Below are 27,466 nucleotides of genomic sequence, written 5' to 3'. Positions count from 1 at the left end.
GAAGCACAATTTTACAATTTAATCGCTCTGCATCAAGAACAAATATCGCGCTTCTGTAAACGGCATCCATTAGATCATTCAAAGCGGACAAATTCCATATGTCAATTTATATCTTATGTGAATTCATTACGTTGTGTAGAAGGGTTCTGCAAAAGCTGTAGTTTTACATTATTAATTTCTTTAGGATTAATGTATAACGTATCAATATAGTCCGCTTCAGATGTACTATTAGATACAACTCACAGAATTGCGATATGATTTTCTCATTGCTGAGTTACAGAGTTGTATACTCAACAGTATTGTTTCCTGATTTTTTTTTTATTTTTGCCAATTTTTCATAAACAATTGACGACCTAAATCAAAAATTCAAAACCAACAATCACTAGATTGTAAGTTTTCTTTTCAATGCAACAAACCTCATCAAATTTGGTGCAGTAGTTGCCTAGAAACATTAATTCTTCTTTTACATGTATTTATATAGGAGCACCCGAGCTAAAGCTTCCTCTTAAAGGCAACGTTTTTCTTAGTGACTTTAACCCCACTTTTCCGTATCCGGTTGTTAACAACTTATTTTCTGGCCGATCCTGGAGGTTGTGCAGAGCCGTGGCAATAAAATTACATCATTTTTAGGTGTGAGCTCTGTTATTGTTTTGCACTTTAATATTTATGTCTTTTTTGAAATTCTTTATGGTGAAACCACTAGACATTGTCATTGAATGTTTATTCGTCCCCTTGTTATACATACCGATTGTTTCAAGTATAGCTTCTTTCCAAGAGCTATCAAAGAATGGAACTCCCTGTCGGAAGAAGCCGTTTCATCCTCATCAATTGATTTCTTCGCAAAACACATTGGAAATATCCTAGTTTGTAAGTAATATACTTAACTTTGTGTCCTTGTTGTCTTCAGCGGTTTATGCTGTTACCTCTTGGTGTTATTATTTTAATTTATTGTCCCTTTTTGTGTTTCAATGTACAATTTTGCATGTACAAAATATGTGATTTATAATTGTTCGTATTCCTCTACTGCTATAGCCCTGTGTAAGGGCTGGCAGTATCTGTAAATAAATAAATAAATAAATAAATAAATAAATAAATGTCAGGGAATACTTAAGATAAAGGGCATGCGCCATCAGTGTTTGGTTTCCTGACATTTGTTTTCGGGCTGACATTCTCAAAATTCTGAGGAATATTTTTGTCATGAATACAAGACCTGGTCTGAGCTCCTTTAGAGTGGCAATACAACCCGCGTATAGCGTATGTCCTATAGCATGGCGTGGCATATAGCATACGTATACCTAAATATATACGGAGCAACTTGCCGATGCCAATGGCGACAACGACGGAAAAGATTTGCTTGGAGTGTCCATATATTTACTATAGCAATAAAAACCTCCTTGGTCGTGCTCTTTCCGTTGCTGGGGCACGCGCTGCTCTCGCGCAAATGTGTAGAAGGTCGCCAGATGCACGGACTCTGTTTGGCTGCCGAAACGACTTTAGCGTATTCGAGGCACCGTCAGCGCTATACGCCTACACTCAATCGCCCTGGTGGCAGAGAAAGGGCAACATTCTGTGGTCCGCTGTTGGCTTGAGCGTTGCGCGCATGTGCAAAGTAAGCAAAAACGTTCCTGCTCAAATGCTGTGCGTACGCTTTGGTCCGAGCAACAAACGTACAGCTAAAGCGCTAATATTCGACTGTGCGCCGAGGACCGCCGACCATTTCATGTCGGCTTCAGTCCGCCGCCGTGGTTTAGTGGGCTATGGTGTTGCGCTCCTGAGCCACGAGGTTGCGGTATCAAACCTCGGCTGCGGCGTCCGCATTTCGATGGGGGCGAAATGCGAAAACGCCGGTGCCATCGTGCATTGGGGACACTGAGAGATTCCCTGGTGGTCAAAATCCATCCGGAGTCTTCCACTACGGCGTGCTTCATGATCAAATCGTAGTTCTGGCGCGTAAAACCCCGAGAATTCCATTCACCGTCGGTTTCATTTCGTGCACCAAACCATGATGAGGCGCTTGCAACGTCACTGGCAGCGTTCATCACGCAAGCGTATTGAAACTCATCGTATCAACCGGGAGCTGTCAACTTCTGCTAAGTGAGTACAGAAGCGCCCTGCTTCTAGCCAGCAGTATCTGACTTCGTGTTGCGCCGCGCCAATGTGCCAACACCATCCGAGAAACTGAAGCGCAACGATAAACATTGCTATATGAACGTGTGCCCGAATCGACAACTTCCTGCTGGCTCGTGTCCAGTAGCAGACAACCAGTAAAAAACATCCGTGGGTATGCGCAACTGGGCATGTGTATTCATGGCATTTTGGCAGATTCTGCAGAATGAATATCATCATCATCATCAGCCTGGTTACGCCCACTGCAGGGCAAAGGCCTCTCCCATACTTCTCCAACAACCCCGGTCATGTACTAATTGTGGCCATGCCATGCCTGCAAACTTCTTAATCTCATCCGCCCACCTAACTTTCTGCCGCCCCCTGCTACGCTTCCCTTCCCTTGGGATCCAGTCCGTAACCCTTAATGACCATCGGTTATCTTCCCTCCTCATTACATGTCCTGCCCATGCCCATTTTTTTTTTCTTGATTTCAACTAAGATTTCATTAACTCGCGTTTGTTCCCTCACCCAATCTGCTCTTTTCTTATCCCTTAACGTTACACCTGTCATTCTTCTTTCCATAGCTCGTTGCGTCATCCTCAATTTGAGTAGAACCCTTTTCGTAAGCCTCCAGGTTTCTGCCCCGTAGGTGAGTACTGTTAAGACACAGCTATTATATACTTTTCTCTTGAGGAATAATGGCAACCTGCTGTTCATGATCTGAGAATGCCTGCCAAACGCACCCCAGCCCATTCTTATTCTTTTGATTATTTCCGTCTCATGATCCGGATCCGCCGTCACTACCTGCCCTAAGTAGATTTATTCCCTTACGACTTCCAGTGCCTCGCCGCCTATTGTAAATTGCTGTTCTTTTCCGAGACTGTTAAGCATTACTTTAGTTTTCTGCAGATTAATTTTTAGACCCACTCTTCTGCTTTGCCTCTCCAGGTCAGTGAGCATGCATTGCAATTGGTCCCCTGAGTTACTAAGCAAGGCAATATCATCAGCGAATCGCAAGTTACTAAGGTATTCTCCATTAACTTTTATCCCCAATTCTACCCAATCCAGGTCTCTGAATACCTCCTGTAAACACGCTGTGAATAGCATTGGAGATATCGTATCTCCCTGCCTGACGCCTTTCTTTATTGGGATTTTGTTGCTTGCTTTATGGAGGACTACGATGGCTGTGGAGCCGCTATAGATATCTTTCAGTATATTTACATACGGCTCGTCTACACCCTGATTCCGTAATGCCTCTATGACTGCTGAGGATTCGACAGAATCAAACGCTTTCTCGTAATCAATGAAAGCTATATATAAGGGTTGGTTATATTCCGCACATTTCTCTATCACCTGATTGATAGTGTGAATATGATCTATTGTTGAGTAGCCTTTACGGAATCCTGCCTGGTCCTTTGCTTGACAGAAGTCTGAGGTGTTCCTGATTCTATTTGCGATTACCTTAGTAAATAGTTTGTAGGCAACGGACAGTAAGCTGATCGGTCTATAATTTTTCAAGTCTTTGGCGTCCCCTTTCTTATGGATTAGGATTATGTTAGCGTTCTTCCAAGATTCCGGTACGCTCGAGGTTATGAGGCATTGCGTATACAGGGTGGCCAGTTTCTCTAGAACAATCTGACCACCATCCTTCAACAAATCTGCTGTTACCTGATCCTCCCCAGCTGCCTTCCCCCTTTGCATAGCTCCTAAGGCTTTCTTTACTTCTTCTGGCGTTACCTGTGGGATTTCGAATTCCTCTAGGCTATTCTCTCTTCCACTATCGTCGTGGGTGCCACTGGTACTGTATAAATCTCTATAGAACTCCTCAGCCACTTGAACTATCTCATCCATATTAGTAACGATATTGCCGGCTTTGTCTCTTAACGCACACATCTGATTCTTGCCTACTCCTAGTTTCTTCTTCACTGTTTTTAGGCTTCCTCCGTTCCTGAGAGCCTGTTCAATTCTATCCTTATTATAGTTCCTGATGTCCGCTGTCTTACGCTTGTTGATTAACTTAGAAAGTTCTGCCAGTTCTATTCTAGCTGTAGGGTTAGAGGCTTTCATACATTGGCGTTTCTTGATCAGATCTTTCGTCTCCTGCGATATCTTACTGGTTTCCTGTCTAACGGAGTTACCACCGACTTCTATTGCGCACTCCTTAATGGTTCCCATGAGATAGTCGTTCATTGCTTCAACACTAAGGTCCTCTTCCTGAGTTAAAGCCGAATACCTGTTCTGTAGCTTGATCTGGAATTCCTCTATTTTCCCTCCCACCGCTAACTCATTAATGGGCTTCTTATGTACCAGTTTCTTCCGTTCCCTCCTCAGGTCTAGGCTAATTCGAGTTCTTACCATCCTGTGGTCACTGCAGCGCACCTTGCCGAGCACGTCCACATCTTGTATGATGCCAGGGTTAGCGCAGAGTATGAAGTCTATTTCATTTCTAGTCTCGCCGTTCGGGCTCCTCCAGGTCCACTTCCGGCTGTCCCGCTTGCGGAAGAAGGTATTCATTATCCTCACATTATTCTGTTCCGCAGACTCTACTAATAACTTTCCCCTGCTATTCCTAGTGCCTATGCCATATTCCCCCACTGCCTTGTCTCCAGCCTGCTTCTTGCCTACCTTGGCATTAAAGTTGCCCATTAGTATAGTGTATTTAGTTTTCACTCTACCCATCGCCGATTCCACGTCTTCATAGAAGCTTTCGACTTCCTGGTCATCAAGACTGGATGTAGGGGCGTAGACCTGTACAATCTTCATTTTGTACCTCTTATTAAGTTTCACAACAAGACCTGCCACCCTCTCGTTAATGCTCTAGAATTCCTGTATGTTACCAGCTATATTCTTATTAATCAGGAATCCGACTCCTAGTTCTCTTCTCTCCGCTTAGCCACGGTAGCACAGGACGTGCCCGCTTTTTAGCACTGCATAGGCTTCTTTTGGCCTCCTAACTTCACTGAGCCCTATTATATCCCATTTACTGCCCTCTAATTCCTCCAATAGCACTGCTATACTCGCCTCACTAGATAACGTTCTAGCGTTAAACGTTGCCAGGTTCATATTCCAATGGCGGCCTGTCCGGAGCCAGTGATTCTGAGCACCCTCTGCTGCGTCGCAGGTCTGACCGCCGCCGTGGTCAGTTGCTTCGCAGCTGCTGGGGACTGAGGGCCGGGGTTTGATTGTTGTGTTCATATAGGAGGTTGTGGCCAAGTACTGCACCAGGGTGGCCAATCCTGCTCTGGTGAGGGAGTGCGTTACCGGTTCTGGTCACCGGGATCAGGCCGCACTCCAGGCCTGTTTGTGCAATTTTATCAACACGCGGATTTTTTTTTAATCAGGTGGAAAATTGCTGGCACCGGGATTCGAACCACGGACCTCTTGCACGCGAGGCGGGTGTTCTACCTGTACGCCACCGCTGCAGAAAGCAGAATGAATATGCCACTCCAGAAAGCAGAATGGGTACATGCATAACAGAGAATCTTTAAATACAGCTAGACATGTGCCCCACTTCATTGTGCATTCACCGGCCATCGCGATTGTTTCCTCGACAAGAGAGAGAAAAGAATACAGAGAAAGGCAGGGAGGTTAACCAGAGGGAGTTCCGGTTGGCTACCTTGCACGGGGGGAAGGGTTAATGGGGACATAAAGAGAAATAGAGTGGAAGGAGAAGATAGGCAGAAAGATAGACGAGCACGACGAAAGCGCGTGTAGACTATAGAGCGGTAGGGGGCGGCGTTCTTAAAGTCTATCGTGAAGCCCCGTAGACCGCAGGAAACTTAAAGGGCCCCTGAAACGGTTCGGACAAATTTTGTAGACGCGTAGGGTACAGCTTAAGTAGAACATTCGCACCACAACTTAAGTGAAGCGTTACATATTAATGGAACTACAAGCGATTACAAGTTACCCTGCTCTCTAGCCATGCTTTTCCTCCTCAACTTGTTCGCCGAGCGGTCGGGGCTAGGCTCCGCCTTCACTGGTTCTGCGTCACGATGCGACGTCACATCGTCCACTTCCGTTTGTTTTGTAGCCCGCCCCCGCCCACGCGAAACCTCTCCGCTGGCCGCTTGGCCGTCATCCCCATGCGAGAGCTATCGAAGCAGCGTGCTTTGCGAGAATTCTGTCGTAGCGTCGAACGTGTCTGGTATTCCGGTAATCACACACTAGCTGAAGTTTCGACGGAACGGCTGAGGCATAAACTCAAGCTGATGAAGGAACTTTAGCGTAGACGTACGTGTGCTGCCTGATCGGTCTCCACGGTCCAGCCACCCGTTGGCGCAGAGCTTAACCAGCCAAAGAAAGAGCTAGTATTGCTCTAACCAAGTGTAAAGCATTTTAAACATTTACAAAAACAAAGTGTTGACGATTGCACTCCTGCGAAAAGTTTACACCAGCAGCAAAGAATACGTTTTGTTACTGCTACTGTGTGTGGTTGAGCTCTATGCCACCAGGTGGCTGCACCGTGCAGAACATTCACACTTGCGCTTCTGTTCATCCCCTGAAACGACACGCAAGGGGACACAGCCTTGCGCTTGCGTTTACCCTAATACGGGACTCGCGAAACGCTATTGCGTTAGTAATCTCCCGGCGTAAAGTGGCGGCCGCAATCGCGCAAATCCTGGCGCCGATCGGATAGCGGCAGTCCGATGCGTTGCAGCCAGTTCGCTCGTCTACTGGCTTGCAGAGGGACACAATGTCGCAGCTTGACATATTGCCATTCGCTACGTTTGCAGTCCACAACGCAAAAAAAGTCGAATCATAGCGCTCGTGAAAAGACAGACCGACATTGACGGCGGAGCTCTCGTCAAAGACGGAGCACGTAACACAAGCAGACGACACTTGCTGTGTGCCGGAAGTGCTTAAGTGTACTGAAAAATTGTTCTTGTGCGTTCTCTTTATGTTACTTTCTTTTTATAAAAACAATTTAACTAACATTCCAACTATTACGAACACCATTTGTTTACCATAAAGTTGGAAAAATTATCGATCACGCACCCTGGTTAGCCAATCGCATAGCTCGCCCCACTGACGTCGTATGGGTGATTTCCGTCATATGGGTAGGGGCGGCTTAAAATTCCGTCGAGCAGTGCGCTGCGATCGGCAGCGATGTGCATTTTTAAAACGTTATAATAAATTACACGCTTTAGGCGGAGCACTTAGATGTGTCAATTAATGATCAGTAGGACCTATCTCTAACGACTCAGCAAGTTTGTAGAAAATCGTCAAAATCGTTTCAGGGTCCCTTTAATAACGCGAGTAAGGCATTCAACGTGGATGTTCTTTCGGAGCACTGACCTAAAGCTCCGAGTTCTGATAGTGGGCGGTGATAGGACGTTGCGACATGCATCGTACATTGCCTCCGTCCACGTGACATCACCCCGTCAACGTCTCCCTCTGTACATCCACCTGGTTTATTGTTTGCATTTGGGCATAGCTTGTGAGCGATGTAGCGCATAAACATAACAATTACGCGATTGAAGAAGTGAGGTTTGTTCGGAATAAACACAGACATTTAGTGCGGCGGTAGGCTGCATAGAATGAAAGAAGACGCAAGCGCACGCATCGCCGTTACATGTGACAGATTTAATACGCGCCGGTTGACTAAAGGTTCGCCTAATTCACAGATTTCAACATGTGCGTTGTATTTTTACCCCAAAAAAGGAAGAGATTGTGGGCTTTGCTACCTGTTGCTGTATTTGTCTTCGAAAAATATTGCACTGCTATACTAAAGCACTGTTCGCCATACTGACATTGACGATTTTTCATTCATTCTGATGAACTTGCAGAACGTGCGATGTACTTTTTTCTGTGTGTTATGCGTGTGACCGCTCCGTGTGCGCTAATGAAGTAGTTCACATATTTTTGGGTTGATTTCACGCGATGTCGACCTGCCCATTATTAGAAATATATAGCTCTGTTCGATGAAGACTCTTCAAGGTACTTGGTACCATATTATATATACCTATATAATTAGTATATATATATATATATATATATATATATATATATATATATATATATATGCCTCAAAACCTCAAAAGCGCTGCACGGTGCTTGTTTACAATCAGCCAAATAGGTCCATCAAGCATTTGGTTTAGCCAAGCTTGAGGATGTGGTGCTACGAAACTTTCGCGGGTATTTAGTTCCCAGGAATCAAATTAGGCTAAGCGTTGATTTGTTAACGTATAGTGTTGCGGAGGAAACTTTCCCAACGCGAGTTTCACATGCAAAGCTACTTCCTAGTCTACACTGTTGGTTGTAAACCTTTGTCGGGAGTTGTAAAGTTGTAATAATTATTTACTATATTTCATGCGCACCGTGTTTTAACACTTATGACTTTGACCCTGAAGCAGTTTCTATACGTTGAAATGCCACATTCATTTTGTCCGCTCTCTTTTCATTTCTATGTCCTATTTTCTCTCCTTCACGCATCTATTACGGACCTATGTAGCCTACAGGCATCATTCGCGGCAAGCAACTTGTGTTGCACACAATATATGGGCGTTGGAAAGGGTTTCCACTTCATCTGTAACTTATTGTGAACCCTGTTCATAACTGTTTCATCTTAATATGAACATATCATTACCATTGGGCGCGTCGTCTTTCTCTCTCCGGAAGGTTCCAGAATATAACGGCTGCTTCAAAGGTGCAAAACCTGTCCCACGATATCTGGCCTTTACTAACTGGAGCTCCGCTTGGGTCAACGCTTATGTCCAAGGTTCAACGTCATGTCCCAAGACGAACAACCTGCGAATTCCAGTACCCATGACTCTGCTTGACCGTGTGTCCTTATGCGTCATCATGGGTCATCCACACTGGGTCAACAGTAGCGGTCGGCAAGCTGAACTCCGGGAATATGACATAGAGGGACGGCTCGCCAACTATGACCACGTAAGCGACTTGAACAGGCTGGACAATTTGGAAAATATTCGCAATGTCCCTTGCTACCTCTCAGACAGTCGCTAAGACAGGGTTCCTAAATCATGAAACAGACCTTCCAGACTGGAATACCATTGCACGGAACCTGCGTCAGATGATTGGTGCCGCAACGACAAGTGCAGAAGTCATCAAGAAAAATGTCGCCGACCGTGTCCAACCTCACAAAGAATCCATCACCTCCTACAATGAGGACGTGTTTGCGCCTTATTTGCGCGTCAACGGTATTATGCCGCAACGCGACCGCTTTGGATACATGCTTAAAGGGATTAGTTACATTTCTTTCAACGCGCCGGTTGCTCAGAACTCAACTACCGCACACGATGTAATCATAGATGTCAGGGTAGTGAAAACCTGCAGTCCGTTCATCTATTAACCAATGCACATGAGGTTCATATTCCTGCTGGGACCGACTTGCGAACCTTGATACGCGCCATCGTTCGTGAACTCTACGGCAAATGTGCTACGTTCCCTTCACTCGTTGCGACTTCTTCCCTATGCCCGTCTTCCAGAAGCTCCTTTAAAAAGAGGTAACGCCAGCACCCTCTGCTACGCCCCGCGATACGTCAACTCCCCCTCGTATGTCCTCGTGTGCCGGCTTTGCTGCGATCTCGCCTGTTCTTGGCGCAACCATCCGGCCTCCACCTATGCGCTCTCCAGTGGCCCTCATTTCACCAGCCTCTGGACGTCCTTACCTCTCGCCTTGGCGCCCCAGCCATCCCATCTGGTGTTATTGCGGCTACCGAAGACATTGCCCGCTACTGCAGACGACGCCTGCAGGATGAACGCTGCTACCAGTCACCGTAGAGTTAGCATTACTTCACTCTCCTTCCTGTGCATCATCCCCCTTCGCTCCTTGATTCTGCTTAGTTCCCGCTCGCCGACGCTATTCTTCACCATTGCGCCGCTCTGTTTCTCCACTGAGACCAGCCGCGCAACTCCCCGACTCCAGCTCGGAAAACTCACAGCTGCAGATTTAGGCGGCACAACTGTATCGTTTAGGCAGACTCCAACTCTTCCAGGCCTCCCTTCGAACCTCTTCTCCGTATTTCTTGAAGGTCTCCGAGCCGCCGCCCTCCTTGGCACTGGCAGCACCCTTTGAATGATTCGCGCACATCACGGTACACTTCTTCAAAAAGTGACGACACCTTATTGTCGCTCTTCTTAACAGTCAATTAGGTTGTATATATCCTTTCGAACAGTGCACTGTATTTGTTTTCATCGGTGGAACTCGACACCACGTATATTTTGCTCGACCAATCTAGGCATCAAATAATTTTACGTTGGAACATCTTATCATCCATCCGCCTTCATCTCTTGTCGGCAGTACACCATACGTATGATGGACACCGACCATGACATTCCCGTCACCGACCTTCGCGTACCTCTCGTTGCCAATGCTGATTAAGTTCTACACCCCGGAGCCTAGCATATTCTCAGGGTAGCAGCGGACAGAATCGTGGATAGTGACGTGTAGATTGTCCTTCGTGACGATCCCTCTCGAAAATGACTGCACTTGCGTGCAGCCTCCTTGCGTTTTTTGCATGGCTGTACTCACCTAGTCGTGTTCAACCGTACTACCGGAGCTTGTTTTTCTACTCCAAGGAGGCGCTATTTCCTGTACTGCCGACGTTGCTCTTGTGTCGGTTGTTCCACTTTCCTCTAACCCGCCCGCGCCTGCTTTACCTTGCCCCGAATGACTTTCTTCGCTCTTGAAGGTCACCATAAACATCGAGCAGCTTCAGGGTCAGCTGGATCTGTTCACAAAACACTGCACCTCATTGGATGCCTTTCCTGCTTTGCGGGAGCTTTCCTGCTTTGCGCCAAACTCTTGTAGCATCTAGACAGACGGTTCCAGAAATGTACAATTGCGCCTCTACCTTGTATTTTACACCAAGGGAAATGTCATACAGAACAACGTCGCCGATATGTTTCGACAGAACATTGCAAGGCCCTCATCGGTTCCGTCGTCTTCCCTTGCCGTTCTTGTACAGCAAAAAATAAAGGGTGGTTGGCTTTTGCGTTGACTCTCGAGCACTCACCAAAATCGCACATAAGGACGTTCATCTCATGCCTCGAATTCATAACGCGTTGGGCTCGTTACAGGGGACATAACATTTTTCAGCCTGGACCTTCTATCAGGCTTCAACGAACGAGTTCCAACGAACAAATCTGACAAAGAAAAAACAGCCTTTGCAACCCCTGATATATTGTACGAGCTCAACGTTACACCGTTTGATCTTTCCAACGGCCCCGTCACTTTCGAAAGGATGATAGACAGGGTCGTCCGAAGGTTGAAAAGGAAAACGTGCTTCTGCTGTCTTGACGACATTGTTGTATTTTCCTCGACTTTCTCTCAGCACTATCAGCGGCTTGATGAAGTGCCTGTATTTTACACTGTACTACCGCTCAATGCGAAAAATGCCGCTTCACCAGTGAGACCATCAAAGTTTATTGACATCTAGGGATTTATAACGTATAACTATTCCAATCTGTTTTCGTTCCATTCTCCTGAGCTAAAGTTTACGTAACCAGCGACGCAAGCATCAGACGGTGACCCACGGCGTTGTTTAAAGCCCAATCAAACGCGCTTCTAATTTATAGGATGTCGCTTCCTTTTGCTTTACAACATTGCGCAGTTTTTCTTATCTAATTGGCTGAGAAGAGGCAAGGAGCATGCTCAAGCGGAGAGGTGTTCGACGGGGCCGAGCTAGCACAGTGAAAGTGGATAACCGGACGCGGAAGGGGGTACCGACGTCTCCGACTGGTCCACTTCCCCTTACTTAACTTGCGGTGGCTGGTCGAAAATAGCACCGGCGTCCAACCGAAGCTTGAAAATGTCCCTACACGGATACTCAGCTATGTAGAGTTTGCAGAGCAATGTTATATATGTGCCGAAAGGTCTAGATAATGTTGTACTGCCACGCAAAAATCTCTTATTATGCTCAAATAAATCCATGCACCCCGGCATCTCCGAGTAGCCAGTAACACAGCAGTCGGCGGGCGGCCATCTTCTATTCCTTTTGGAACAGATATTCAGAAAAATTTTGTTTGGTTTGGCTTTAATGCGTATTCAACGCGTACAAGCAGCTTGGACGCGGCGAATTTTCGCGGTTTTGAGACGTCGCTTGACAGACACGCAAAGTGGGGGCAGCCTGAAAAAGTTTGACCAACAGCAATTAGACAAACGACGCGTTTTTCGCTAATGGTGAAAAAATGGTATCGAATGAGAATTTTTTTTTCTTTCGTTCGGTCTAATCATGCATAATCAGTGTGTACATACATCGGATATGACTTCACGTAACAGGCAGGCGCAGCAGGTGGTGGCTCGAAATTTGTTTGACCAATCGCGGATGGCCTATTGCAGAATTTCAATAGAAAAGTTTGGAATATTATGCTATAGCACCCGTAGTCAGCAAGGACGGAATACGCACGGACCCTGACAAGATAAAAGCCGCAGTCGATTTTCCATGTCCAACACGTCTGAAGGGGCTACGCAGTTTCCTCGGACTCAACTCTTAAGCGGTTTGTCCGCTGCCGTCACGCATTTTGCGTCCCCTCTTACAAGGTATTTGCTTCAGGTGCCTTCTTTGTCTAGTTCACTAAATGCGAAACTGCTTTTCGAGCACTAAAGCACGCTCTGATGTTCGAGCCAGTTTTGTGTCATTTTGACGACACCGCTCCTACGGTTATCAATATACCGGCGCAAGCAGTCGTGGCATGGCGCTATTGTCTCGAAGCGCGACAACAGCTCACAAGAACCAGTTGTTGCCTACGTTAGTCGTGCGCTCAATTCTGCCGCAAACGAATGTTATCACTGAGAAAGAGTTCCTTGCTTTAGCTGCGCCAACATTTCACTCTTATCTTCACAGTTCTGACTGATCACTTTGCTTTCTGCTGGCTATCCTTGATGAAAGACCTGGCCTTGGTGCCTCGGCCGCTGGTTTCTTCCTTTACAGGAGCGTGATTTCGGCACGTGCAAATCTGGAAAGAGACATCGGGACGCTCACGCCCCCTCTTGCTGCCCCCTGTCACTCACAGGGGGCTTACCGGTACTCGCATGCCGCTTTCTGTGGCAATGAAGGGAAATCTGCTGAGAAAAACATCGAAGTAACAGCGCTCCTAGAAAATACTCCCACGTCCCCTATATTCATGTTAGTTTAGGTTCGGGAACAGAGAGCATAACCCTTTACTGCAGCGCTCACAATAAAATAAGACAGCGATTAAACCACTAAGCGTTAATTCTGAGTTCTTTTTACCACTTTTGTCTTAAGCGTTCGGGCAAATGCTAAATGCACGTCGCATGTAAGATGCGCTAATTCAATATCTGTTCCGAAAAACCTAAAGCGCTGCGAAACCCTAGCGGGGTAACGCAAGTGCAGAAGTTCCGCCCCTGCATTCTCACAGAAAGTCGTCCTTGAGTGTAGCATTAGTGTTCTTGTGAAAACAGTGAATTTTATTACTGAGCGGCTCAGCTGCAACAACTCACCTTTTCGCATGAATTCGCTAGTCTGCGCGCGAATTCATGTGACGTTGGCAGGAACTTCGACGAGATGGCAAAACTGCGACGAGATGTTCTCGCTGGCTGCGGGTGAATAGGCAGCAACGCTGAGACAACCTGAAGAGCACACTGAGAGTGAATGCTTACGCTTGCGCCTTGCTGCACCTTTGTAGAACATTTATCAACTTCCTAATGCTCATCGAATGACAATGCGTGAATTTCGGTTGCTTGAGCACGGCTGATGCAGACAGCGTCCGAAGGCTGTTGTACGTGTAGTGGCTCAGGGCAGCCACACATGCCGTGTAGCGAAAAGACGACACGCAGAGGTTGTGGCTATCTACAAGTAGTCTTTATTTGGAATCTTGTCTCTCTCGTACACAGGTAAATAAACAGGATGGTCGAGTCGAAAAAAAAAAACAGTTAAAGAGAACAATGCGACTGGCGTACAGAGAGGTTTATAGTATACATATAATATATTTATATATATAAAGTAGCTCTGTTGTTTATAAAAAAAACTCATCTCTCAAATATACTTAGTTCTTTTTCTTTATCTCTCTTCTTTTCGTCTCGTAAAATATAGTCACAGGTATCAACAGGGCACACGTTTAGCGATGCCATAGGTTTTTTTTTTCTCTCTCTCTCTTGAAGGTAGGACAGGTATATTACAAAACAGAGACAAATCGGCATTTCCAAGTTGGACCACACTGAAAGCACCTGAAGGCGAAAGGGGTGCCCTCAAAGACCGACCCAATGCAAGTTCGTGCTACCGCCATGACTGGATTGGCCAGGGCCTCCGAAGGGAACATGAATTCCAGCTGCCGCTCCAACGTCTAAATGCTGCGCCACATGTGTTACGACACTAAAGCAGTGAGCGCAGAGTGTAGAGCCAATAAGAGTCGCACAGCGCAACGATGCCCTTGATAAGAAATACTTATTTTCGAGTCTGTTTCGCCTTCTAGTGACTCGTGTATTCGCAACGTACGCTTGATTTTGTTGTTTAACCATTTTAATTATTTGCTTTATCCGTCTTTTGTGTGTCTTCACATTAATGTAAGCGTTAGCGTGTGCATGTGCTAAAGATTGTTTTTTTATATTGCTTTTTTTGACACAATGCTCTTTGCTACGCAATGGAAATGGCGTATCAGGGAATGCTGCTCCTAAACTACCAATCCAAGCGATTATCGAGCTCGAGTTTGATTGATACCCTTTCATAACTTCGGCTATCTTCGATACAGTCTTTCAAAGCAGTCAGACTTGCTTTCTTTTTTTTCTCTAACTAATTACGCTGAGCGCAGGCACCGTACCGGGTCGGGCTACTGCGACGGCAGCTGACTGTGCAAGTGCGAACGAAGTAAGACTCGACCGTAACCACAGCGAGCGAGCTGCAACAGCGCATCATTTGGGCGTCCAACGCAGCTGGAATGCACCGTCCCTTCGAAACTGAGGCAGTCGCGCACGATGACGTCACAGCACCGTTGGAACTTGGCGCTCTCGTTTCGAGAGCTGTGCACCCGCGACATCAAGCGCACTTTACAATTCAGTGGTAGTCACTTGGCTCTTAAGTCTCTGTTTTTTGAAGGCACAATGGTTTTGTCAATACTGAAAGAGTTCATAAGAGAACAGAGAACTGTTGAGCAACTTGGGACTCTTTCTCTCTCTCTCTCTCTCTCAATTTCACACAACAACAATCGATAATAGAGAAATAGAAAAGGAGACATGACTGCGGCGCCAAGGCAAACAAGACCACAGTTTCAAACATCAGTCTTGACCTGTTTTCCTTAAGTACTCGCGATGCGCAGTGACGTCTACCCGGAAAAGATACACAAAGAACAGCCGCGGCTGGTAAAGGACCAGCCAGAGCGGGAGTATTCAGTAAGAAATGTACATGTCCGATGCAGAGCTCTTTCACTAGATGAAAGAAAAAAACACAAATTCAGCAGCGGAACCGTTCTGTCGCCCGTGAACGAGACAGCGGATCACTTCTCGTCTCCAAAGGTCAACTCCACAGATGACGGGAGTTGCTTCCCTGTGCGGCATCTCGTTTAGGGCACAACACTAACCACTTCATTAGCTAAATGGTTAAATGCTAAAAAACAAACACATTTCGTATAAACGTTCTAGGGATTACTTGTTTTAGGGGTGTGCGAATATTGGAAACTTTTTGAATAACGAAACGAATATCGTGCTTTTTGATTAGTTCCTCGAATCGAATAGTCATTGTTCGATGAGGTCCCCGAATCGAATTGTCACAATTTGAAAAATACGAATATTTCTTTACAATACCTTACGTAGTCGACTGCAGACGGTCAAGCGTAAAATTAAAGGGAAAATGCGGTATTTTTTATCACATTTACGCCGGGCATAACGTGCCAAAGCACGCAGCGTCGCTTAGTAAGCCAGACTTCTCCAACTATGCACGATCATTAGGAATAATATGTGGTTTAGACACGGCTATGGGCAGTGGGTATATGTTTGTACTATTTATGGATGCAGCTTCTGTGTCCTCTCGTCGGATTTAAATCAGAGCACGCTTCATTGCAGCATGCCTCATAAAATAGTGGTACCCCCTGCCGCGACAATTCTAGCGGTAGGAAAAAAGGTGCAACATTTTTTTTTTCACTCTGCCGTTGCCGCAGATGACAGGCATGCGTCTGGTCGCGACGGTATACGCGCATATTAACTGGTCCATAAGGTCACTTTTATAACCCGATAATGCCTGACCGCGTATTTTCCTAAAAAGTCCCGAATTTGCGAACAACCTGCTTAGTAGGTTCTAATACTACCTTCGTGCTGTTAATAAAGCAAGCTTTATACTATGCTGCGTAATGACAGAAACTTTCTATCGAATACCAGGATGTTAAAATTGTTAGATATTAATGGCGACACGGTTGCACATTATTCGCAAAATGTTCGCAATATATTCCATATTCGATTCGGTGCTCTTTTAACGCTATTTTACGCGTATTCGATTCGTTTCTGGCACTATTTGACTTGTACCCAATTCGGTCCGATAAAAAGTGCTAATCGTATACTCCTACTTGTTTAGAAGACCAGTGTAATCGGTACGTACTACTATGCTTTACAATAGTGCATGTTAAGCTGTGGACTACAGTGATTCACCGGTGAACTGTTTCCATTCGGCCCCATATGAATTTTTACCTTGTCGAAACGGCGTAGAACCAGTAAAGTTTATCGCCACGCAAGTTGTCAAAGTCCGGTTAAGAGGGGCTGTGCAAATATTACGAGACAAAATGAAAGACCTAAACAGGATGAGGGTAGAATCGCACAACTCCTTAACACGACATTGGCACACCCTATCATGTGGCAGGCAACGCAATTTTCTCCGAGTCTGATCGTAAAAGATTTTAAGCGCACTTTGTATTCGTACAAGTTTGGAGCGCGGACATGGACAACGTGGGCAGATTGTTTATCTCCCGGGGCACTGTAATTTTCAGATTTCAATTTTCAATTTGCGTTTAGCAATAATGTCTCTTGTGGCTCGAAACCGGGACCGCTGCTGCCTTTGTAGCTATGATAGCCCTGGGTTCGAGAACTGCAGGGTACCAGAAAGAAAAGTAAAAACAAAAAACAAAAGGCGAAGGCGAGGAACAAGTGACAACAAAAAATTCTGAATACACATTATGTACGCGTTATGTTGAAAAGATGGGAATGCAATTTATGTCTCGTGATATAAGAAAAGGTGTTAACACAAATCTTGGAATGATGTTGCCGGGAACGCTCGTGCGTGAGAACACTCGAATAAAAAAAAAATACTGTTCTGGCATCTTTATACACAAGGCTTTGTACAGGATGTCGCTTCACGTTAAGGACGCACCAATCCTTGTCGCCTCTTTTTTTTTTTCTCTCTTCCCCACAGAGCTCGCAAACAAATGAAAGAGAACCATGAAAATAAGAAAGATTTCATGACACAAAATCAGTAAAACAAGTAAGTTACCGGCAGCGTGGGCGCTAATATGAACATCCGGGCAGGGAATGACTGCTCGACATGAGTATGTTTCGTCGATGATTGCACATATGACAGAAGAGACAATGTACAGGCTTCAATGTTCCGCTGAGACCCAGCTTTCGTTTGTGCGTAACCACCGCGTGCCTACGTGCGGTGTGCTAAGATTGCTACAAATACGTGACGACTTCTCACGGGCGGCCTCGCAGTAATCGGTAGTACAGTACGGACCAGTGTTAAAGGGAACGAAGAATTTGGGATAAAACCGACAAACCGCAACACAGCCCGGACTCTGCCACAACAACTGCCTTACATGGCACGTTAGGTAGCCACCTAGACGCATAAGTAGGCTCAGCGAGCCTTCTTGCCATGCGTCAGCCGTAATCGATATCAGCATACTAACTAGTTTCATTTCCGAGTCTAGCGCAATGTATGCGTATGCACAAGGAGGCCGAAGCGATTTCTTTCGAAGCATGTTGGCCGTCGGCAGCAGTAAGCCATTAGGTTTTTGTTCACCAGCACGCACAACCTTGGTGACCCGTTGGCATTTCCCGATCTTTAATTCTTGTTGTTTATCTGGTTTCCGCTATCCAGCCGGAGTGATTACGTTGCAATTCGCTTGAGCAGCCGTACATTAGTGAAATGATTCGGAGAGGCTTTGAAGTCAACAGAAATGCAAACCACTCATTGAATGTTCATAACCGACGACCTTTTCAATTTCAGTTGTGATCTGCCGACAAGCGACTGATCAACGACGGTGCATAACTTAATGCGCTACCATCATCGTCGTTCCGACAGTTGACGAGAAAAGCACAACTCCACTGCACAGCACGCACAAAGTTACACAGTACGCCCAACACCAGTGAACGAATCTGGCACGTCAAAACTCGTCCGCAGACCACTACATGCTCTACGCAGTGTTTCACGTAAACAAGCTGTCAGCAAAAATATAAAAACAGTTTTTCAGCAGCATTTCTGCAGGCGGCCGTAAAGGCTCTTCACGCAGCATCGTCACTGCTTTGACATATACGTGACGTGCTGGAATGGAACGATGACATAATATTGCTTTTTATTTTCTCTCCTTCTTTACGACTAGAGCGACGTAAACTTTAAAACTTTATAAGAACGAAAACCCCCCGCTAGTTCGCCATTAAGACAGCGACGCCAGCGGTGAGTGGAATGAATAGAGCAGTGGTATAAGAATTGCACATTGTCAGGAATCATAGTGTAGTCCATGTGAAACCTTCTCTGCATCGCTGATTTAGCGTATTTTGCCCTAGCGCTTCGAGCTTTGCCAAAGCATGCGCGACGACTGCTCTACAACGTTTGGCAGGGAAATATCCTCCAGCGCACCGGCGAAACGTCGAGCGCTCATGTGTCGTCTGCTCGGAAGCGAATCAGCTCGAGCGTTTCGTGTATAGCGTCGTCTGCACGGAGCGCGCGCCGAGCAGACGACAGACGCCAGCGTCTGCCAAACGTTTGTTAAGCCTTTTTTTCCGCTCTCCATTTCTGCGACACTGGAATCATCCCCCCCCCCCCTTGTCCCCCCACCCTTACTATATCGGGACCTAAGCAACACCGCCAAAAGTTTGTGAACGCTGACGGTTTCGTTCATCATCACTTCCCTGAAGCATCAGCCCCCGTCGTCACGGTGACGACGATTGTTAAACATTGCGTTACTCCGTCCCGGGACCAAGCGGCGTGTGTACGTCGCACTCTTTTTGAAACAAACAACGTACGCGCGCGCACGCTCACAAACACACACATGCACTCGCAGGGGATGCAAATGAACAAAAAGATCAAAACAGGGATTAAACGAGAATCAAAGGATGCAGACTGATAAACAATGGGGCAAAGGAGGCAGAAAGAAAACGAAATTGGGATGGGAGTCATACACGTCGAGCCTGTGTTACAACAGCAAGGAAAAAATGTCAAAGTTAAAAAAAAATGCGCGTGTGTGACAGCCATCAAAATGAGGCCTGTCAGACGCACTCTAGAGCGATTGTTCCGGTAAGAAGATGCAAAACAACAACGAAGGAGACACAAAAAAAAAAAAGATATGCAGCGCTCTACGAACATGCGGTTACATAAGTTCTCTGTCGTTCCAGCTGCAATCGTGATGTGGTTCGGTTCGTGGTTGTTGTTGCAGAGAACGAGGGGGCCTGCAGCCTTCAAGCTTTATGGTCTCCATCCAGTGGCGTTGGGGCCAAATTTGTACACGAGCCGTCTGCCGAACACCGGTAGGAGGACCTGGCTTTTGTAGTAGTATCTGAATCCACGGAGGGAAACGTGGAAGCAAGGGAGGGGAGAAGCACACAGAGCTACAAGGTTAGGCAAGCTCAGCGCTGAGAACGTCATTTCAGAACTGAAAAATTGAGCTATCGCTCGCTACATTTGAAGCGAAAAATCTACAGCAACCTCGACACCTAAAAGAACTGTAAATGAGAAAAGAGGTCACCTCAAGTGACCTTCCATAGACTCCTGCCATTAGAAAAGTATAGTCGCTTTCAAAGGACGCGCAAGATTGCATTTTGCGATTCACTGACAGGAAGCAACATATAATGCAAAATACGTTGCCCAAGTGTGAAAATTTGGGTTGTACCTACGTGATCGATGTTTGTTGCGCTGAATTCAACAACGACAGAAGAAGGATAAAAAAAAGACAAATGCGACTCGTGTTATCATTTGTCGTTTCTTTCGTCGTTCTTGTCACGCTGCTCTACAAACATCAATTACATTGCGGACAACGCCGGTATTCCAGCACATGCTGAACAGACCGTAATGACTAGAGCACAATCATGTTGCCACGAGCTTGGAACAAATTGGCTTGTGCAAACAGGGCACATTAAACACACACACACACACACACATTAACACAATGTCTGTAGCTAGCAGCAAAATGCGCTACCGAACGGCAAACATTTGACTTTGTTTCGGGGCCACACAGAACCCAGCGTGCTCATCAGCACGGACCCTGTAAACCATGTTTAGTTGAGTTTGTGAGCTAAATGAAGGGCCTGGTAATTACAGCTTGAGCACATTATCGCATAAGTGTTAGCCTAGCACGAACTAAAGATCTTCTCTGTATTAGGTTTTCCTGCAGCTATGCAGATTTCATTTTGTTCACATGCCATTTTTCTTTCGTTGCCGGCGTTGAAACCTCCTCAGCATAGAACTGCTATATAGTATTTGAACACTGCCGATATTAGCACCCGCAAGTTCCCGTGAAAGGATCATGTGAAGACCTAACAGCACTGGAACTATGTAACTTGTTTTGGCACTGACACTGCAGTCCTTTAACGTAGATACGGGACGATATCTCGAGCTACTCTTTCTGCTCCAAGACAGTAGAGAACCCTAAGGAACTACGATGTTTTGTCGTAGACTGCTGCACAGCCGGCGATCACGCATGCTACGCCGTTTTAGGGTTCTTGATTTCTTCCGGAATGAGCACTAATTTCTGCGTTGTGATCGACTAGCTGCTTCCCTACAATCATTATTTATTTTTTTTTCTGATGAAGGCTCGCTGGCAGGAAGTTCCAAATAGTTCCCTGAACCTAGTGTCGGTGGAAAGTCAGCAGACCTTCAGAATATTTCTTATCGCATAAATTGTGATCTTTCCATCAGTACACAAACAAATACTGGACAAGTTACACACAGCACCAACGTCGGGCCAGGAGTCAATTGGAAAAACTATTTTCTGCAACAACCAGCCCTGAAACCTTAAGTGTGAGTGTGTGTCAGACGCCCAATGCGAGCAAATGACACCAAATTGTACACCAGGCACCTTGGCGTTTACGGGAACCACCTTAGACGTAGTTCTCATGCCCGCGTGACACGATGGCAGTGTCAAACTCGGCCGCTAAACTGCTTAAACATTAGAACACGAAAATACCGAACACCTTGGTGGTGAAGCAGCTCACTGACAAGGACAACGCGAAGACACGCAAGAAAACATGACACTCGTTGCTTTTCTTGTGTGTCTTCGCGTTGTACTTGTCAGTACGCTGCTTCACCACCAAGGTGTGATGATTAATCACCAACTTTCCCCATTACTAAACTTCAACACCGAACAAGCTGCTTCACCTCTGCCTTTATGCGCTCGGTCACCGAGGTGTACAACGCAGCAATAACTCATGTGTTTCGCGCAGAGCTGTCGTTGTGCCACGTGACACAGCCTTTTTCTTTCCAAGTGAACATTGCTAAAGGCGAGCACAGCGGAATACGTCACGCATGACAATGCAAGCACACAAAGTGACGAATGTAGCGGGCGGAGGGTCAGTTTTGAGAGCACCACCACCACCACCTCCATCAAGAGTCAGTCACCACCACCAGCGCGAGTGTCAACACCACCGTCACCGGGCATCTTGGTGAGTGCGGGAAAAGAGGAGTGTGTGTCAGTGGGTGAGCAGAGAGGAGGTGTGAGAGCGAAGAGGTTGCGTCCCGTCCGCCTTCTCGCTCCAGCCACTCGAACGGGGTCCGAACTTGTAGACGAGCTTTTTCGGCAGCCCCTGGGCCTTGGGAACGGGTTCTAGGATCTGCTTGCCGTAATAGGTTCTGGTGAGTACCACCACCCAGGGGGAAAGGGTGCAGGGTGTCAGTCAGGGGGAGAGAATGAGGAAGAGAGAAGAGACAGACATTCGGAGCGGTTAGTATCGACAGAGGAACAGTAAAAAAAAAACTTGGTAGGCTATTCTACCTCCAGTTGAAGTCGATCAAGGACAATGTCTTCCTGAGCTTGTTGAGAGTGAGAATGGCGTGGAGTCACTGCGCACGGCACTCTAACGCATCACCTCTCGCGTGAGGAAAGTACGACAAGCATCGGAGTGCTTACATTTATTGAATTTACTCACTGCACTACCTTCATGATCGGCACATATCTTTAGAATGTACTATATTGGGGTTGGGCCCACTTAGTTAGACTTCAATACCTTTGGCATCGGCCCACATTTTTTAAGCTGCGCTACCTTCGGGATCGGCCTATAAAAATGAGCTAGAAATCCATATACCCGATAAGGAAAAGTTGGGGTATCTCGCCAAGAAAGACATTGCCTTTAATATAACTTTATATAGTCAGCATACTTGAGATAAGCATCGCTCTGACTTCTCTTTTCGGGACATTGCCGAACCTGCGTACAAGTCGAACACAGCTGACCAATATCCGCATCCTCGACAGGAAACGAGTGCTGTTTTGTCCAATTAGGTGCTTTTGCGGGTGTAAAGTATCGGTAAGCGGACTGTTCTGTCAGATGGTGCGTGAGTACATTTATAGTCAGCGCTAGCTTCTAACGTCGCTCCCGAAACATTCATCCAACTCTTCTTTTACAGCATTAACGCACAGCAATATTCCTTTCTTGAATAACGTTCTGACCTGTACATCCGAAAAATGCGTAACCCCGAACGGTATTTCCCCGTTTGCTTAGCCGTTGCTCCTTGTCCGTAATGCCTGACTAAAGGATTCAAAATGGCTTATTTTTCTTGAGAAGCCGGAAGCTTAATTTAGGACCGATTGTGCTAGCGTACCACCGTAACAAACACTTGCTTAATAAATACGCTAAATACACGCTTATTAGTATTGCTAGTTAGTCAGAAAAACCACCACCAAAGTCCATAGCATGCAAAAAAGGATAAGTCATTGAAGGAACTGTTATCAACGGTAGCAATTCTTTTGAATCGATTCAAACTTCTAATGCAATATATAAATTACTTCAGACCACAGCTACAAATGTTGAGCAATCCGTATTACAGCCTTTTACCCTGGAAAGCAAAACAGCAGTTAAAGCTAACCAAACTTATCCGATGCAGAGTGTGCGGCATTCTTTTTTTCTGAATATATGCACGCAGGATAAGCTATCATTCACAGTTATGCCATGGACTGAGTCATCGACAAATAACGTCCATGACTGGGCCGTCAACGGCGGTACACGAATGCTCAACTTGCAGAAATTTGTGGCTGAACTAGGTCATGCAAGTAAACATACGCAAACAAACAAAAAAATCGGCCCGTTGACCACACTTCCTCCGACTGCAGTGTAAGAATGAGGCGGCGAGTGTTGCTCCTAACCATGCATGCGCGGTTTCACCCGTTGCAACGAGCAAAAAAAAAAACAAAAACGCGCGCGACACTTGGCGGGGGCCCGAACAGCGCGAGCTGCGCACGTACCTCATGGCCCGGCTGAGCTTCTCGTAGGTCATGCGCGGGTTCTGCTTGCGGTCGCCCCACATCTTGGCGACCTTGTCGGACTGGACGAACTTGAAGATGCCGTCCTCGCGCCTCTCCCATCGTATGAGGCTCGGGTTGGTCGACGGGTTCAGCAGCAGGTCGCGGATGAACTCCCACAGCTTGCCCATGCCTTTGCCTTTTGATCAGTGAAGAGCGGAGAGAAAAGCGACGACGCGTTATGAAATCGAACATTAAGGCTGTCGGATAGAGCTGATGAGCTGATGCAAAAACACTTCTTAAGGTTAGAAGAAAGAATGAAGAGCGAAAGGGTCAATGAAGAATTTCATGCTCGGGTACATGCATCGGAAGCAGAGGTGTTATTATGGCAGTGATGTCATGCACGGTGCGCGCACCGAAACAGAAAGGTGGGCAAGCCTTGAACAGTATGCAGAGCGATCGTAACTGAGCATATGGCCGCTGCAGTTATCACATGTGCGCTCAAAGCATAATTTATTAACTCCTCGGCGCATAGGTAACGCTGCAGATGATGTTACCGTTAGATGCACTTTGTAAATTGCAGACGTATTGACATTACACATGTTACCACAGGTGGCACTCCATTTTAGTCCGCTTATTCTGTCAGTTTCGAAGAATGAGCTTGAGGTACTTCCCGAGGAACGTCTTGTCTAAACTCTCAAGACAGTTTATGGTCATTTTGTTATGAGAAACAATGCGCGTTTCTTTTTTCTTTAGCTTGTAACTGTTTGCACTTACCGCACCTGTAAACGGCTCCGGTAGGATAGCCTCTAAGCTCTTGTGGCTTAGGTTTGAGCACTCAGCGATTCCGCGTAGTACGTGACTGCGTTAATAGCCAGAACCCTGTGTTATCCTCAACAACAATTCGATCCCGCTTTCGGTCAGAATGACGAGTTCCTCGGAATAGAACATCCTAAGCGGACGAAGAGGCTCCATCGATCGCTTGAGGATTACCCACCGCTCCTTTCAGCATATCCGGTAACGGGACATCTAGGCCTGTTTGCTGTCACGAGACGTAGGTTCAGGCTACTTCGAACTACCCTGCGAAGCGGCCCTCAGCGAATGCTGCACGGTTAAGGCGTTCGGCTGTGCGAGTGGACGTCAGGCGCCAGCACAGCTTCGGCTTCTTGGCAAAGCCAAACGAAAAAAAAAAAAAAAGTACACAGCGGGCAGTGCAACGCGTAGTAGAGCAGCAGAGCAAGCTTGCTGGCTGGCCTGAGAGAGAGAGAGAGATACAGAGAGAGGGGGAAAGAGAGAGAGAGAGAGAGGAGTGTGTGTGTCAGAGTGCTTACCTGCTCGGCTGCGCACTTTGGCCTCTTTGATGGGGGGCCTGCCCCTGCGTCCTTTCTTTTTGCCCATCATGGGCATGGGAGGGGGCACTGCGGATGCAGACAGGGCAGAGAGAGAGAAAAAGAGGCAACGCCGGCGTCAGCGTCTACGCAGCTACTCGACACAACCGCTTCGGCAACCTAACCAGCAAGCTTGCCCGCCAACGCGCACGCGGTTCGCCGTCACCCCCCGCCCACCGATTCCTGGTTCTTTCTCGGAATGCGTAGAGACTTACGACTGTGCCTTCCATTCCACGGGATCCCAGTACGGCAGACCAACTAGCCCGAATTGACGCCTTGGTCCATTCACTAGTTCGGGTGCATGTTAGGGCGAGGGTTAGTCACAGTGTCCCGCCAATGTCGGAAGCACTAGTGATGACCTATATTTTTTTTTCGTTTTTTGTTTTGCTAGTCAAATAATTTGACAAGAGTAGCACCCTTGGATATGGACTGGTCGAAATCTGAAACTCGGGCGTCCGTATATTATATAAACCTAACGTATATTAATGTTTACAGGTAAGAAAGAGCTTTGTTAAGGCATGTCTCATTCACATCTGAAGGTATCGCTTACGACCTAAAGTCACTTTCCTTCTCAAATTTGTACAAGGTAAACATGCTATCAAACATATTATCTTAGGAAGTTCAGAGGCTTCTGAACCCTCGCGTTTGCCCCCGTGTGATGTACAACTAAACCACAGTTAAACATACGGGTAGTTTGTATGACCACGCCGCCATGCTGGAGTGTACGGTAGTGATGAGAAATGTGTATAGGCTGCAAGTTACTGTGGCTTACGTCGAAGTTTTATACCACTGACTGACACGGACTTCCTGTCTTCTGAGAGGTTTCTTTAGCGACAGGCTCCCCACTGTTCCATCGAACTAGGGAAATCAACGTGAGCGACGCTTCAGCGTAGCTGGACTACGAACTACACGCGCGCAGAGGCGGGTGACCGCAAGACGGCGCCCGTCGCGGGCGAGCGAAGAGCATGCAGTGCCAAGCCGAGAAACAAACAGGCGCCGAGCGCCACTCACTCTGCTTGGCGAGTATCCGCGTGTCGTGAGGCATGTACGGAAAGAGGTTCTCCGTCCGCTCGTTGACGGTGCTCAGGCTGCTGCTGGTGCTGCCGCTGTCCGACTCGGCGAGACCCGGGGACCCCGATGACGTCACTGCGAGAAACGAAGGGACGAAAAGGCTTCGTCAGCCCCGGCTTCCGACTCGTAACGCCGGCAGTGCGCGCGCCTTTTCCCATGTGCGCTCGTTTCGCCGAATGCGTTCTTTGCTTGCGACTTTATTCGCGCGCCCGACCACATTCGCCCGCTTGGTTAGAGCGGCAGGCGCACGATGCTGGTGCCAGCGGCATGAAAAAAAAAAAAAAACTGCGAGAGAACACGTAACTGCAGCGCGGGAAGTGTGATGAAAAAAAAAAGTATTTCTTGTCGTCTGTTTGAGGTCTCTGCTTGAAGACTGCGCACCGGCAGTACATACTGGCAAGTGTGCACGCCTGCAACTCTTTACAGAAGGGTAACTGGAGCCTACCGCCCAATAACGCAGACAACTGCACACCAGATTTTGCGCTGAAACGCGGGTCCTTGTAGGATGGCTCGCCAGCCACCAAAGTGCTTTTCTCAGAAAAAAAAAAACACAGGGCAGCAATTTTCGTTTTCTACTCTTTCTGCCTTTCGTCCTTAGTCCGTATAAACCACGCCTGCTTTATCGCCTGCCATGAGGCACGAGCGCCACTAATGGCAAACACACAGAATGGGAGGAGAATCACCTCCCTGATATAGAAACTGCAGGATCAGCTTTTTTATGGGTTCACGCTCGTGCCTCCTTCTGCTCGGCGTGTTTCAGTGTTGACCCCTTGGGAAAACCCGACTGCTCATTAATCGCAGCGTCAGTACTGCAGTGCACGGGTAGGCGGGTTCGAGTGCCGACCGGGCGTCCACATTCTAACGTGGGTACCCCCGTCTAGCCTATACAGTCGAGCGTACGATAGTGCTTTTCTGGAGCGCGCTAATGAACGCCCCGTGACGAAAATCCAACAGAATTAGTCGCCCATTACAATGTCTCCGGTAGGCGTTCTCTTTCTTTGGCACGTTAAACGCAAACAATTATTCAATCAGTCAATCAATCATCGTTCATTCAATTGATTGAACCAGCGTTGAACTTTGTTCAGCGAAACTTAACATGTCGCCAGTCTGAGCTATAACGCAATGCGTTTACAACATGCGTGAAAACGATATTAAAGAGTATATGCCTGCCCCGTATGGGCTCCATCGGAAACCACGTTGATTTTCCAAATAGAATGTATTCGGAGCGAAGCGGCTAGGTTTGCCCTGGATGAAGAACGGAGAGTGTTACCATGATGAAGAAAAAATTGAGCTGGGAGTCGTTGTCTTTAGGGCGAAGGAAACTAAGGTTAAAGATTTTT

At 46.8% G+C, this 27,466-nt stretch overlaps 1 protein-coding gene across 4 annotated transcripts in view; it reads right to left on the bottom strand.

Annotated features, from left to right (window-relative positions):
* Positions 1-13,870: 13,870 nt before the first annotated feature.
* Positions 13,871-27,466, bottom strand: part of LOC142579926 (ETS homologous factor-like) — a 482,035-nt gene continuing 468,439 nt past the window's right edge. For 2 of the 4 annotated variants that reach the window (XM_075690600.1, XM_075690603.1), the window contains exons 6-9: positions 26,067-26,201; positions 24,999-25,085; positions 23,671-23,866; positions 19,783-22,064 (exon numbers count right to left, since the gene is read on the bottom strand). In XM_075690600.1, the coding sequence (XP_075546715.1) occupies positions 21,905-22,064; positions 23,671-23,866; positions 24,999-25,085; positions 26,067-26,201 (578 nt within the window). In that variant the 3' untranslated portion in view covers positions 19,783-21,904. The other 2 variants (XM_075690601.1, XM_075690602.1) reach the window with 2 other exon arrangements.

The sequence above is a fragment of the Dermacentor variabilis genome, chromosome 4 (genome assembly GCF_050947875.1).
Source record: "Dermacentor variabilis isolate Ectoservices chromosome 4, ASM5094787v1, whole genome shotgun sequence".
NCBI lineage: Eukaryota > Metazoa > Arthropoda > Arachnida > Ixodida > Ixodidae > Dermacentor > Dermacentor variabilis.
This window is presented reverse-complemented; position numbering and strand designations above follow the sequence as displayed.